General features: G+C 36.2%; 1 protein-coding gene across 18 annotated transcripts in view; it reads left to right on the top strand.

The window, feature by feature from the left end:
• The first annotated feature begins 801 nt into the window (after positions 1–801).
• Positions 802–13740, top strand: part of LOC127440536 (zinc finger E-box-binding homeobox 1-like) — a 50955-nt gene continuing 38016 nt past the window's right edge. For 2 of the 18 annotated variants that reach the window (XM_051697195.1, XM_051697193.1), the window contains exon 1: positions 803–909. In XM_051697195.1, the coding sequence (XP_051553155.1) occupies positions 852–909 (58 nt within the window). In that variant the 5' untranslated portion in view covers positions 803–851. The other 16 variants (XR_007897161.1, XR_007897158.1, XR_007897153.1 and 13 more) reach the window with 16 other exon arrangements.

Here is a 13740-nt window from a genome sequence, read left to right as displayed (position 1 = left end):
CGCACTTTATTCTCTCATTTAATGCGTCCTCCTCGAGCCGCGTGTGAATTAATTCTTTCCTATTTTAAAAACAGATTTGACCATAGGTCATAGGAATGCAAAGCAACAAACCTTTTAAAAAAATAAAATTAGCATTTATATTATTAATGCTTCATTAGTATTCCTGTTTAAGCAATATTAATATTAAAATAAACATTAAATGTAATTTAATGTTATGCTACTTTAATAAACATTTCAACAACATCGTGCAAACAGCCAAAGAGTCCATGCAATGCTGTAACTCGTGCTAACTCGTTACATTGTAACATTCATTTTTTGGCAAAGATTTAATCTTTCACCCCATCGACTTCCAAATGCAACAGCAAAAATTGTCCGTGTTTGCAGGGGCGTAGATTACAGGGGAGACAGGCGTGTATGTTCACTAAACTTTCATTATGTGCCAACTGCACTCACGCAGATCTATAACTTGGCTATTGAAAAGTTAAACTACATCATCGGACTTCCATGCCAGTCGGAGGCGCTGCTGATATTACAATTACACTGTAGGCCGTTGAAAACTTTTAAAACGACCCCACACTCTTTAAAAAAAAAGAAGAAGTAAAAAGTACAACATTTTGTATCGAAAAGCTGTATTTAAACACCGATTTGAAAGAGATGGTGGACGGCTGCTTAGATTGAGAAGTGTCAGGCGAGAGGTGTTCTCTGCTTGCACAGAAGGTGATGTCGTAAAGCAAGCAAAATGTCGTAAACCAGGTGCGGAGAGGGGGCTGGCATGGGGAGGGGTAATGGAGGGGGAGACCCAGGGGGATCACTCCGCGAGTCAGCGCTTTTACAGACTCAGTGCAAAAATCATGGCGGATGGCTCCAGGTGTCAGCGCAGAAAACTGTCACAGCCACGACGCAACAACGGTGAGTCCCTCCGGCTGAAATCAGATTGCACACACAAGTACAAAGGAGGGAAAAAAGTTGTTTTAATTTAGCTCCGGATGCATTTTCCACCTCTGGACTCGTTTAATGGCGACTTAAGAAGTTGTGGAGTGTGGGATAATAGGCTGTCCCAGTGTGCTGCACCGTTATACCTGAGTCTGCCCGGACCGTTATACGGAAGGACGCACGTCTTTTCCACCCGTTCTCATGCAGTAGCTGCTTTAAGAGCTGAATGTTCATTTAACGACTTCAGAACCAGACACAATTTAGTCTCTCAGCGTTTGTTTTGATCGGAAACTTGTGCAGCAGAGTAGGCAAACATGGCTGTCTCTTTAATTTTTTTTTTTTTTTTTTCAAAACTACAGAACATGTCTGCTGCTTTAGGAGAAAAAAACTTTGTTTTGCATCTGAATATTTTTTCTCTGGTTAGTGGCTTGACAATTGATGGTGCCATACGCCAATTTCCATCACAATTTACTCAAAAATGTAATAGAAGACACAATAGCGTCAAGTCTTGTTTTCAAAATGTGATGCGTTTCGAAAGTTAGCGTGCCAACTTCAGCGAAATATATGCAACTTTAAAATAATAATAATAATAATAATGCTTTACTTTATTAAGAGTAGCCTAAAAACACACTCAGTTTTATAATTGTGTTATTTTCTTTATTGAAACATATCCACAGTGTAACATTGCTATTGTTTTTCTCTTTTCAACCGACTGAAAAATGTATTGTTTATATCTCTGGTTAAACATACATTTATTGACATGACCCTGTTATAGCAATAGTATGACAACTGCAGATCTTTTTAAGGAAATCCACTATCAAGTTGACATTATCTAGTTCATTTCTTAAAGGATAGATGGTTTATATTCACTTAATAATCTACAATGACCAGTTTACTGTTTTTGCATGGCCAATTTTTCAATATAAGACAAATCTTAATATAAAATATAACAGCGTCAAGTCTTGCATCTTAAAAGAAAGCTTTCGTGCCAACTTAAGCGAATATCCTTCTTTTTTTAAATAATAATAAAAAAAGAATGGTTTTATTTCTTTAAAATAGCCAATGAACACTCTCACCTTTCTAAAAGTGTTATTTTCTTTATTGGTGCAAGGCAATATACTAAGAAATTATGAGCTAAAGTTATGAATTACGGCTTTTATATCATTGTTTTTCTGTTCCCAACAGATTGGAAAATGTATTGTTTACATCTTTCGTTAAATATACACTTAGTGACATTACTTTGTTATAGCAACTGTATGACTGACTGTAGTTAAAAACTTCAAATAACTATATCGGGTTTATCCAATTAATTTCTTAAATGCACTTCATCATCTAAAATGCCCAGTTTACTATTTTTCCATGGTCAGTAGTGCAATGGTCTCCTCTTGCCTGGTAACACGCACTGAACGGATGTTGACTTGTGTTTAGATGTCGCTCTCTATTTAAATAACCTCTCCGGTAATCTGGTAATACAGTCCAGCGTGCAGTCATGAACAGCAGCAGCGCGCTACCTTTTCCTGCGCATGCGTATGACAACGAGCGCCGATCCGCCCGCGACGTAACGCGCGCAGGAGCCGTCAACGTGTTTACCTGAACGGTGAGGAGACAACGGAGCGAGCCGATGTCCTCTTTTACCGGTCATCACACTCCTCCCGTCTCCAGAGCAGCGATTACACAAACGGCGGAAAGGAAAAGGCGTGTGAAACACGATCTGCCCAAAAGAAGCGAGAGGAACGAGGCGCCCAGTACACTCCACAGCAAATGGCAACTTGTGCAGGTAGAGAGAAGATGGTGTTTGATATCAGACGTGCATGTCGCATCGTTTTGCATCACACCAGTGTGTGGCTGTAGCTCAGATTCCTGGTTGTCCCCTTTTCTTTTGCTTTCATGGTGACATTTAAGGCGTCCGCTCTTTGCTGGGACACGGATTGTTTTGTTTATTTTTATTTTACGCTCGGGCGTCCAGTTTCAGTGGCCGTAAAGTGCTCGGACGGGGTTGATAAGGAACTAAAGTCGCGCATAAGGTGGTTGTTGGCGCCTGAAATAAAGCAGATCTCCGTTACCCAGTTTTCCCCATAAGGTATTCATGTAATGGCGGTGTGGACCGTTATTTGCTGCAGTGAGGGCGGGGCGGTTGCTCTCGCATGTCGGAGACGAGCCAGGTAGGATAGGTGACGAAACACCTACATAGGTGCTTTCATTTGCGTGTCTTAGTAAATACACATATTCTAACGCAAGATATACACACAACAGTCGTTTTCACAAGCCTAATCATTTGTAACCTACATTGCTTTGTATGGAAACAAAGGTAGTGTCTATTCATCTCAGCGTGGACAGGTTCAGGGAGGAGCTGCTTCGCTGTTTCTTTTTTTGTCGAGTGTAATTACACGCGAATAGTCTGTTTTGACAGCTCTGAGCAGTTATGAAACATTAATAAAACGTATAGAAATACATAGCGGGCAGTTTGGCGAGCAAGTTTTGGCGCGGACTGATGTATTGTGTGTGTGATGAACACAAAGCGTGACGTAAGCACGATGCTGTCGTAACTTTTGTTTGCTTACGGCACTGCTTCTCTTCAGGACTCGAGCTTGACATGTTCATCGGACCATACGAACTTTACCATACGTTACTGCAGGGAGAGGCATTCGGAAATGAGGTCACACGGTGGTCCACCCGAGGCTCATTTTCATTGGTCCAGTTACTCAGCCTCATATTTCAAGGGAAATGAGTCGCACATCATGTTTGTGTGCGTCTGTGTACTTTTAACTGGTGTGTGGGTCATCAGTGCTGCAGGAGTGAATGCTAGCAGAGAGGCCATAGGTAATCAGTACATACATGTACATCTCTCTGTATTTGCCACGAGTATGGTAGAGAAAGACAGAAAGTGAAACACATGTGTTTGGAAACCATTCTTTCCCTGGCACTCTCCTCCTGGCCTTTTAAGTTAACCTTTGACCTCTACAACCACATATGTTAGCATTTATCTCTCTGGTCAGCAGCATGCTGGTTTTAACCAGTCATTGTGTGTGATTGTGTGTGACTTAAGGAATACCAAACCTAAAAAATAAAGTTCCCTATTAAAAATAATATTTATGATATAATAATAATAATTAAATCTACATATAAAGTAATGCATATGTTGTTACTTACGTTTCCTTTAATTGTCATGCATCATTAACAGTAAACATTAAACAAACTTAGATACTGTAGTTCTGCACAGGTGGCAATGCACAGATATAATATACATGTTACCAAAAGTAACAATGTGCAATCATCCTTATTGTCTTGTTAGTATTAATGAACAGATTAATGATGTAGTAAGCTACATCATAATATAACAGTTTAAATATTGATTAATAATCAAGATAAAGGTGAATTCAATTTTCAAACCATGTATACATAAAATGAATTAAATGTGATTTTTTACATTTCATTTGAGCCCAAATCACAAAGTATTATTAGATTAGATGCTGCCAAGTCAAACTACGAGTGTCATTTCACACATTTTTTCATTTTGAAAAAATAAATAAATACATTCCTCTGGAAAAAAAAAAGCATGGCGGCATGTGACACGAGGCAAAAAAAGAAAGAAAAAGGCATAATTCTGAACCTGTGTTTATTTTAATTGACACTTAGAAATAATGATTAAAACGGTAGTTTTTTTTATTGATTATCATTTATGGCTGCATTTAGAGTAGAAATAAAGCATGGTCATATGTTTTGTGTCCCTGGAACATAATTGGAACATAATAAGGGTTAGAGCAATAAAATATAGTATTGGTATTTGTAATAATAAGGTTTGTGATGAAATGGAGTTAATATCTTCAAGTGGTTATGCAACTTACCTATCTATTTAACATGGTGATAGCTTATATTTGAGATGACTCCCATTGCGATTTGTGCAATTTGTGTCCAGTAAGTCACTTTGGATGCAAAGCTCCTACAAAATAACAAGGAGCCATAAATGGCATTTTCCTGTGGATGACAGACCCTCACAGGCCCTGTCTACACCTATTATTTAGATGCATTTCGGGCAATCCATTTGAAACGGGACGACCCTAAAGACAAGTGTAAAAGAGGTTCGAAATGTTTTGAGAATCGTCCACTTTAACCACATTTGGAGGTGATTGAATATGCATGTTGACCACATTTTGCATGTATCGGACACACTCATGCATGCAAACAGCAATGAAGGACCACCTACTCACCTGTCAATAAACCTCTGTGCATAAACAAGACTTTGCCAGTTACGTGTGGTAAATATTTTTAAGTTAATACAGGTACTTCACTTAAATTACTGGGAATACTACTTGAAGCATCATGTTTGTGCTTAGATTGAATTTAAGTATAATTGGGAAAAACATCTGTCTGACTTTGTGGATCTGGGAGTGTTTTAGCAGAGTGCTTGAGGATTACCTGTGCTTGTTAATTCAGAGGAAAATGACATTGTTCTCATCATATTGTTCTCATCTTTCTCTACATTTTACACTTAATCTTCTCCCTCTTCCCCGGAGTGTGTGTAATGCGCGTGTCAATGTGTGTTGTAAAGGTATGGTGCGAGTGTATATGTGCAGGACAAAAAAGGCAAAACGAATACCTGTAGCCCTGAGCTCTTCTCACACTTCCCTGTTGATGGAAAAGGGAAATGGGAGGGCATTAAAGAGCTTTTCACATCTCACTCTGTGCATTGGAGTAGTGGGGGGCTTGTGACTGCTGGGAATCTCTTTTTGCATGCTAATCTCTCCCAGTGGTTCGCCGCCTCTTTGTACGGCAGGGGGAAAGTTTCTCAGGGTAAGGGGAGGGTTCTTCTCTTTCTTTTTTTAAGGGTGGGGGAGGGTTGTGTTCGTGCGACTGAACGAAACAGAAATATGTGGAATAAGTTTGTATGGATGAGAGAAATAAAATGCACCGATAGATGGTACAGAGTGTTTAATTGGTCTTTAATTGGTCTTAAGCAAAAGGTCGGGGAGAGATGCTCCCAAGTTGTTCTAAATTGATTATGTTCCTAGACACGTGCATGCACGCACACACCCCTCAAACATAAACACACATGCACACTTCATTTCATAACTAAGACATATTGAAAGTCTTTCTGTCATAATAAACAGTCACTTCAAGAGATTCATTTATTCCAGCTAATAATTTGCTGCTGATTTTAAACTTTAAAATGTTTAAACTTTGATTTTTTTTCCACACACACCTTCACTTTAGATTCGCACCTAAAGTAATATATATACTTTGTTACCTTTGACAATTATGTTTAAAATAATGTACCCACATTAGAATAGGCTCTAGTTACCCCTCATGGTGGTAGAACTGCAGATAATTAGAATACAGATATTTATTGATCATTTTTGAGTGTGTTTACGTGCACACCAATAAGCTGATAACTACCAAAAAATAGCTTATTTAAAAAATCTGACAACGCAAGAAAACTGTGATTACATGAGATTTGAAACTATCAGGTTATTCTCTGCTTTTGACCTCAAAATGTACACAGGCATGCGCACAATGTTTGCGTACATTAAAGCGCTGGTGAAGGTGTTTACATGCAATGCAAAATCAGGGTAATAGGTAATTTGTGTGTCGATCAGTTTATGACCTTACCATGATAAAAGAACATGGTTTAAGGGGTTTAAAAGACCTTAAACACTGTCGGCTTATAAAGCATGATCAGTGTAAGATTGTACATTTAAATGCGCTCGTTGACATATTCAGAGTAATTAAGGAAACTGTTAGTACTCCAAATGTGGTACATTTTAGTACATCAAAAGTCGGTAAATGAACAACAAAACACTGTTGTTTAGATAATTATTCACAAGGTGTGCCAAATGGTAGAAAAAAACTATATGAGAAATAATGTGTGGTTTTGTGGTGTTGTACTGCCACCTGCTCCAACAGGTGGCAGGGCAACCTTTTGCTTGTCCTAGGTGTGTTCCTATTTTAAGATATAAGTGTGTGTTAAAGGAATGTTCTGGGTTCAATACAAGTTAAGCTCAATCGAAATCAGTTGTGGCATAATGTTGATTACCATAAAAATTTATTTTGACTCATTCCTCCTTTAAAAAAAAGAAGCAAAAATCGAGGTTACAGTGAGGCATTTACAATGGAAGTGAATGAGGGCCAATTTTTGAACATTAAAATACTCACTGTTTCAAAAGTATAGCCACAAGACATGAACAATATGCATGTTAACATGATTTTAGTGTGATAAAATCACTTACAAACCTTTTCTGTGTAAAGTTATTGCCAATTTACTACTTCGTTACCATGATGATGTAATGTCAGCAAACCCTAAAACTCTAAAAAGACAATAAAAACTACAATTTAAACAACAAACAGCTCAAATTATACACAAGTTTTAACTGAATAATTAATGCAAATTATAAGCTTCACATTTCTGTTTAAACCCTCCAAAAATTGGCCACATTCACTTCCATCAGTGCTTCACTGTAACCTTGATTTTTGCTTTTTTTAAAGAAAAGTAGGAATGAGTCGAAATTACTTTTTGTTGTAATCAACATTATGCCACAAATTCTGTCAATTGAGCTTAACTTGCATTGAACCCGGAACATTCGGTTATACTTCTGTGTCGAACCTACGCCGTATCCAACGCATAGCTATGGTGGTTAAGGCGTAGCTTGCGCTGTAGCCTGATGTTACCTCTCCAAAAATATAACTGCGCATCGCGTAAACACAGACCACAACAGCTGTAATTGGTTCGCTTTATAACCAGAGACCGCAGCATGACAAAAATAAATCTGAGGTAGCAGCGCTTTTTCTCTAAGATTATTTTAAGATCAGTGCATTGTATCCAGTGATCAGTGATCATATCACATTGTATTATTTTGGACTCGTTTTGCTTTTTGAAAATCTGCTGTTTTTATATTCTGTTTGTGTTTTATGAAGTTACAAGCAAAAATCAACAAAAAGACACTTCTGTTTACAACTTAAAAACTCTAAAAGCTGTTTCTCTGAGATTTTACTCAATATATAGGCTATTTGGTTTGTAAGTGAAACAATATTTGTATTCTACATGAGACCGTTCCGATCTGTACGAACTAACATATGTGCACAGTAAATAACCGTATTTGATAAGTTATGAAAACGGAACACTTCTGATTTGTTAACAAATTTAAAAGCACCTGTTAAGAGTTACATTGCCTATATACATTTTAAAGTCTGTAAAACAATACCCATTTTGTGTTTGTTACCCATTAATTTGATGATTTCTTTTTCAGCACGAAACATCAAAAGTAGGCCAAAATATTTATTTATTATAAAGTGACTCAAGAGCAAGCATACAGGTGCATCTCAATAAATTAGAATGTCATGGAAAAGTTCATTTATTTCAGTAATTCAACTCAAATTGTGAAACTCGTGTATTAAATAAATTCAATGCACACAGACTGAAGTAGTTTAAGTCTTTGGTTCTTTTAATTGTGATGATTTTGGCTCACATTTAACAAAAACCCACCAATTCACTATCTCAAAAAATTAGAATACATCATAAGACCAATAAAAAAAACATTTTTAGTGAATTGTTGGCCTTTTGGAAAGTATGTTCATTTACTGTATATGTACTCAATACTTAGTAGGGGCTCCTTTCGCTTTAATTACTGCCTCAATTCGGCGTGGCATGAACAAATTGCACATATTTTCTTGCTTGATTCACTTCAATAGCTATTTATAGGCATATTATGGAGATGTAATAAAATAAAAAACTATTAATTTGGACTGTTGTTTTTAAATGGAATGAACAGTATGGTACGTGAAATCGCTTTTTTATGGAACGTATGGTGAAAATTTTAAAACGGGAGCTTTTTAAACTCAACAGTCTTGGCCACAACGGATTCAATAGCAGTGGGTTTAATGAAGATATATTGGTGTGGTTATTGCTTTGAAAAAAATATCACTCACCTGTAAGTTAATAGAATTTCCTATTCCATATGTTCTGCCAATGGCCCTATGAAGATTGCAGTCTTTAATCGCACACTAAATTTAGTTTTTATTTAAAATGTGTGACATGAAGACATAAACTCCTGTTATTATATTCAGAGACATTGCATAACTTTACCTTAAAATGACTGGTAACAATGTCATTCCCTAGTTGCTGCTCATATCCAATTTTAAGAGGGAAAATAACAAGAAACAGGCTGGGTCGGAAATATTTTCATTGTCATATAGAAACTAGACAAACTGGGAGAATCCACTTCTCCAACCACTGCCCCTTGCATTGATGTTATTCTACACAAACTTCCAAAAGTTTTAAAATCTGTCTCACCCTCTCTTTCTTTTGCATGCACGCACATTATCTCTCACTGAAACGAACATGATGAATGAGGTGGTGTCTAGGTAGAGGATGTGATTGGTTCTTAAGAACGGCAATTCGTTATTTTGAGCCAATCACAACATCCTGTTCGTAAAGTTACAGAGTCGAACTAAAGAATCGATTCCTGTATCAGAGTCGACTTCGATTCTAGGATGATACAGAGTCGAGGAATAGACTCTTGGAGTCAACTCCCAATCACTAGTTGCAGCATCGTGCATCAAATAAATGCGGGAGAAGTTCTGTTCAAATTTTAATTTGTCTCAGTTTCTTATTTTATTATATAATAGTGTTTAGGCGAACCCTATACGAATGCTTGGTTACATTAAAGTTCTCGTCACGGAGGAGTCAAAACAACAGGAAATAAGGTAAGAATCCAATTAGATAACACATTTACTTAAAAATAATTTAATGTTGTTACATAAGGTATGTTGAGGCAAAATGCTTGTTAAATGAGCTGATTCATACATTTATGATGAGCCATGTATTGTAAGTACATTTTGTAAATGCTTGTCTTGCCATAAATCAATGATTACCTGCCACAGTTGTAAGCAATATTTGATGACGGACCAACGCACCACCGTGTGTTGTGCATTCAATGGTCTGGAATCAATAATTCTGCTCATCCAAAGATTATCACATTTGTTTTAGCACATCTTTCAGATTTTGGTTCTCACGATGCTCTTCGGGTTTTACTACAGTAATATTAATTGTACTATCCATGTCTTTAGGAACCTTTTTTTTTACTATAGTAAAATTGTTTAACGATTTTACTACATTAATACTGCAGTATCCTTATAGTAACCATAGTTTTAATAAAATTATATTGTAGTAACTATGACTGTAGTAATCATGGTTAATTTTGTGGCTCTGGTTTTACCTCAGATACCATGGTTTAATGATGCTTACTAAAACATTGGGTAGTTTTTGCAAATATAGATAGTGCTAAAGACTTGTCAGTTTTGAATCCTGACTCCACTTCTGTGCTCAAAGAGGACTGGGTGCCTGTGTTTAAGGACAAGATCCTGCACTTTGCCAACTGGGAGAAGTCGCTCTTTATCTGCTTTCCAATGTGGAAACTATGACAGCAGGTATTGGGGATAAAGAACATTATCTGTATTTAAGAGAACAGCAAGACTATGCTGTCATTCAGGCTTAACTATTTAAATTACATAAAGGAAATATTTTACCCCAAAATTAAAAATTGTCATTACTTACTCAAACTCATGCCATTACACGCCAAAGGAGAAACTGCTTTTATGTCCATTTTGGTGGTTTACAGACTGGTCACTATGTCCTGACATCGTATGGAAAAATATGAATTTGAACAACATTTAACATTTTTCAATTTTTTATTCCATTGGAAAAATAACAACAAAAGAGTTTAGTATGGCATGAGGTTAAAGTAAATAATAACTAATCAAGAGTAGGGTTCATACAAAGAGTAAATGATGATAGAATTTTCATTTTGGGGTGAACTCTTCCTTTAAGAAACTTTACATAAATTAATTTCACATCATACATCCAAAGGTCATAGCAGTCAAATTTTCTTAAGATTTCAACTTTTTTAGTTCACATTGAACAATTGTACATTCTCGTTTTATTTTAGACAAGTTGTCATCGCCTTTCTGGTCCCTATTGTGCTCTCAACATTGATACATGATTGGAAGGAAAATGTTTGGATCAAGCTTCACAGGAACCAGGAAAGCCTTCATTGACATGCAGGCTGTAAGTTAACACAGACATTTTTAAAATCATAGGATTAAATACTTACACGTACACATTTGCATGTACACATACACATGCTCAGTTGCATGATGCCCCACCATCAAAACTGCCCTTAGATCTAGCAAAATCCTGAAAAATGCATTGTATGTTCGCAAACAGTATGCCATTGCTCAGCTGTTTCGAATTTCTTTTTGGCTCGGAGCGAAGATTAAAAAAGAACTTCTCAGTGAGTATGCCAGGGCCATTATGGAAGCCTTCAGAAGGAAATACAGTAACACTACAATAAGGTTCTAGACCAATTTGTTAATGTTAGTAAATGCATGTCTTGCCCTTGACCCACCTACTGAGCACTGTACATACACACTACTCATGTACACGTGCTGTATAAATGACGAGATAATTATAATTTTTTGGGTGAACGATTTTAACAACTGTGTTTTAACATTAATGCATTACTAACTAACAATGAACAAATTTCATAAATTTACATTAACCCAAAATATTGTTCATTGCTACTTTAATGTAGTTAACTAACATTAACGAATACAAAGTTATTGAAAAGTGTTACTGAAAATACTAAATACTTTAGAAGAAGCACTTGTAAGTCATGAGTACTGTGTCAGATGCATAATGATTTTACTGCTCCTAAAGATTTGTACGTAAAGGTTTTAAACTTCATGCATTGATGCACAGTCATTTCTGTTTTTACAGGTTGGTACCAGTGGCATTTCTGGAATTTCTACTGACTGGAAACTTTGTGTTGACAGTCTTCAGTTGTATCCTTGTAGTCATGTTTTAATGTGTTTTAGTGTGGCATGTTAGTTCAAAATGTTTGTTTTATGTAAAAGTCGCTAATTAAATAAGTAGCTAACAATGTTTGCACATTCCACTTAATTATAAAGTTTGCAAAATTAATTTGTCTTTGCTATTGTCATTTTTTGTTTTTAAATTTGTATGTGATATTGCTGCAACATTGTAAACTTCACAGGTGCTATTTTCTAAACTTTATTTAGTGTTTAACATTAAGACCAAATGTAACTGTAGTTCAAGGTACATAGGTACTGTTCCTGTCTTGTACATATTTCGATACCAAACCTGTTTCTTTGTACTCCCATTTGTGTTTTAGATTATATAAGTTGGTGTGTTTTTGTGGTTTTATATTTTTCTTGGATACATTTACAAATGTATTGCGGTTTAAATGTTTAATGAATTTGTAACATTGTAACATGAATAAATATTTAGAATTTCTTTTGAAACACTTGTTGTCACCACTTTTTATAATAAATAGGCTATATTAGGAAACTTGGAATATAAATTAAACGCATTTGAAAATCAAGTGTAACTAACTTAAAAAATCGGTGTAGCCTATCAGAAAAAATTAGTACATTTTACTTGATAATGATTGTTCAGTACAAGATAAATATTGCCTTTATAACTTAAAAAAAATGGCCTGTAAATTGATACATTTGAGTTGGCATTACATGTAAAGTCTAATATGTCAAACAAAAATTTAAGTTCAAAACACTTAATAAGCTGATGCAAATAGTTGCCTCAATTTTTTTGTGTAAAACCAGCACAATATTTTTTACAGTGTACTGAGCCTGCATGTGTGTATCTAAAGTGAAGTCAGTGTGAGCATGTGTGGGTGCACAGTCTGCGGTGGCAGGTGCACTCTATAACGAGCCAAATCACCTTATCCCAGCAAATGCCACATGAAATGGGGGTTGCCATGGTGACTTGATTGTGTTGATTATGAGAACACACTGGAACAGTTCTACCTGCCAACACTTTGTCTCTCATGGTGTAATCTAAACACACCCATAAAGTAAGTGTGTGTGTGTGTGTGTGTGTGTGTGCATGTGTGTGTGTGTGTGCAAGTCATTTAAAGTTCACCCAAAAATGAAAACCCTGTCATCATTTACTCCTTTGTTGTTCATATACTGAAAGCATACCGTACATTGACCAGGGGCTCTCAAGCTCCAAATAGACAAAAAAGCACCATTCAACTCATACAGATAAAAATTGAAGTCATCATTAATCACTGGAAATCTTTTCTCCTCCTGTTGCTCTCAAATTTCATTTATGCTTCCTCATTAGCATTGTGATGCGATATTGATATACAGTATAGGGTAAATGCTTCTCTGCTTAATACATACCTGCTTTATAATTCAGATAAGGAATCTGCATTCATTGGGATGGGACAAATATTATATTGTACTAACTATGACTGTAGTGATCATGGTTAATTTTGTGGCTCTGGTTTGACCTCAAATACCATGGTTTAATTATGCTTACTAAAACCTTGGGTAGTTTTTGCAAATATAGATATATGAGCAGTCCATACCCTTTTTCACCTCTCTCCCCTTTATGAAAATAAAGATGAATTAAAATAAGATGCATTGAATGACACTAATATATACTGGCATGTTTAGACAGATAATGTCATTTCAGATGCAGCATTCTGGCATCCACAGCTATGTGAAATGACCTGGTAACAACTTATTTAAAGGAACTGAAATCTCAAGCAGAAACAGATTTACATAATCTGAACACCTTTACATCACTTCCTGTTGACATCCTCTAATTCTGCCAGCAGTAAAGGGATCAGAAGAAACTGGATGAGCTCCACATAAACAAAGCATGTTTATACATCAGATTCACAATCTGTGTGTATTAAAAACACACATTTGACACGCACATCTTGAACCAATATGTAGACGCACACACACGAACAAAAGATTTTCTAGTAT

This window comes from Myxocyprinus asiaticus, chromosome 5 (assembly GCF_019703515.2).
Source record: "Myxocyprinus asiaticus isolate MX2 ecotype Aquarium Trade chromosome 5, UBuf_Myxa_2, whole genome shotgun sequence".
Lineage (NCBI taxonomy): Eukaryota > Metazoa > Chordata > Actinopteri > Cypriniformes > Catostomidae > Myxocyprinus > Myxocyprinus asiaticus.
The sequence above is the reverse complement of the archived record's forward strand: the minus strand, read 5'-3'. Positions and strand labels throughout refer to the sequence as shown.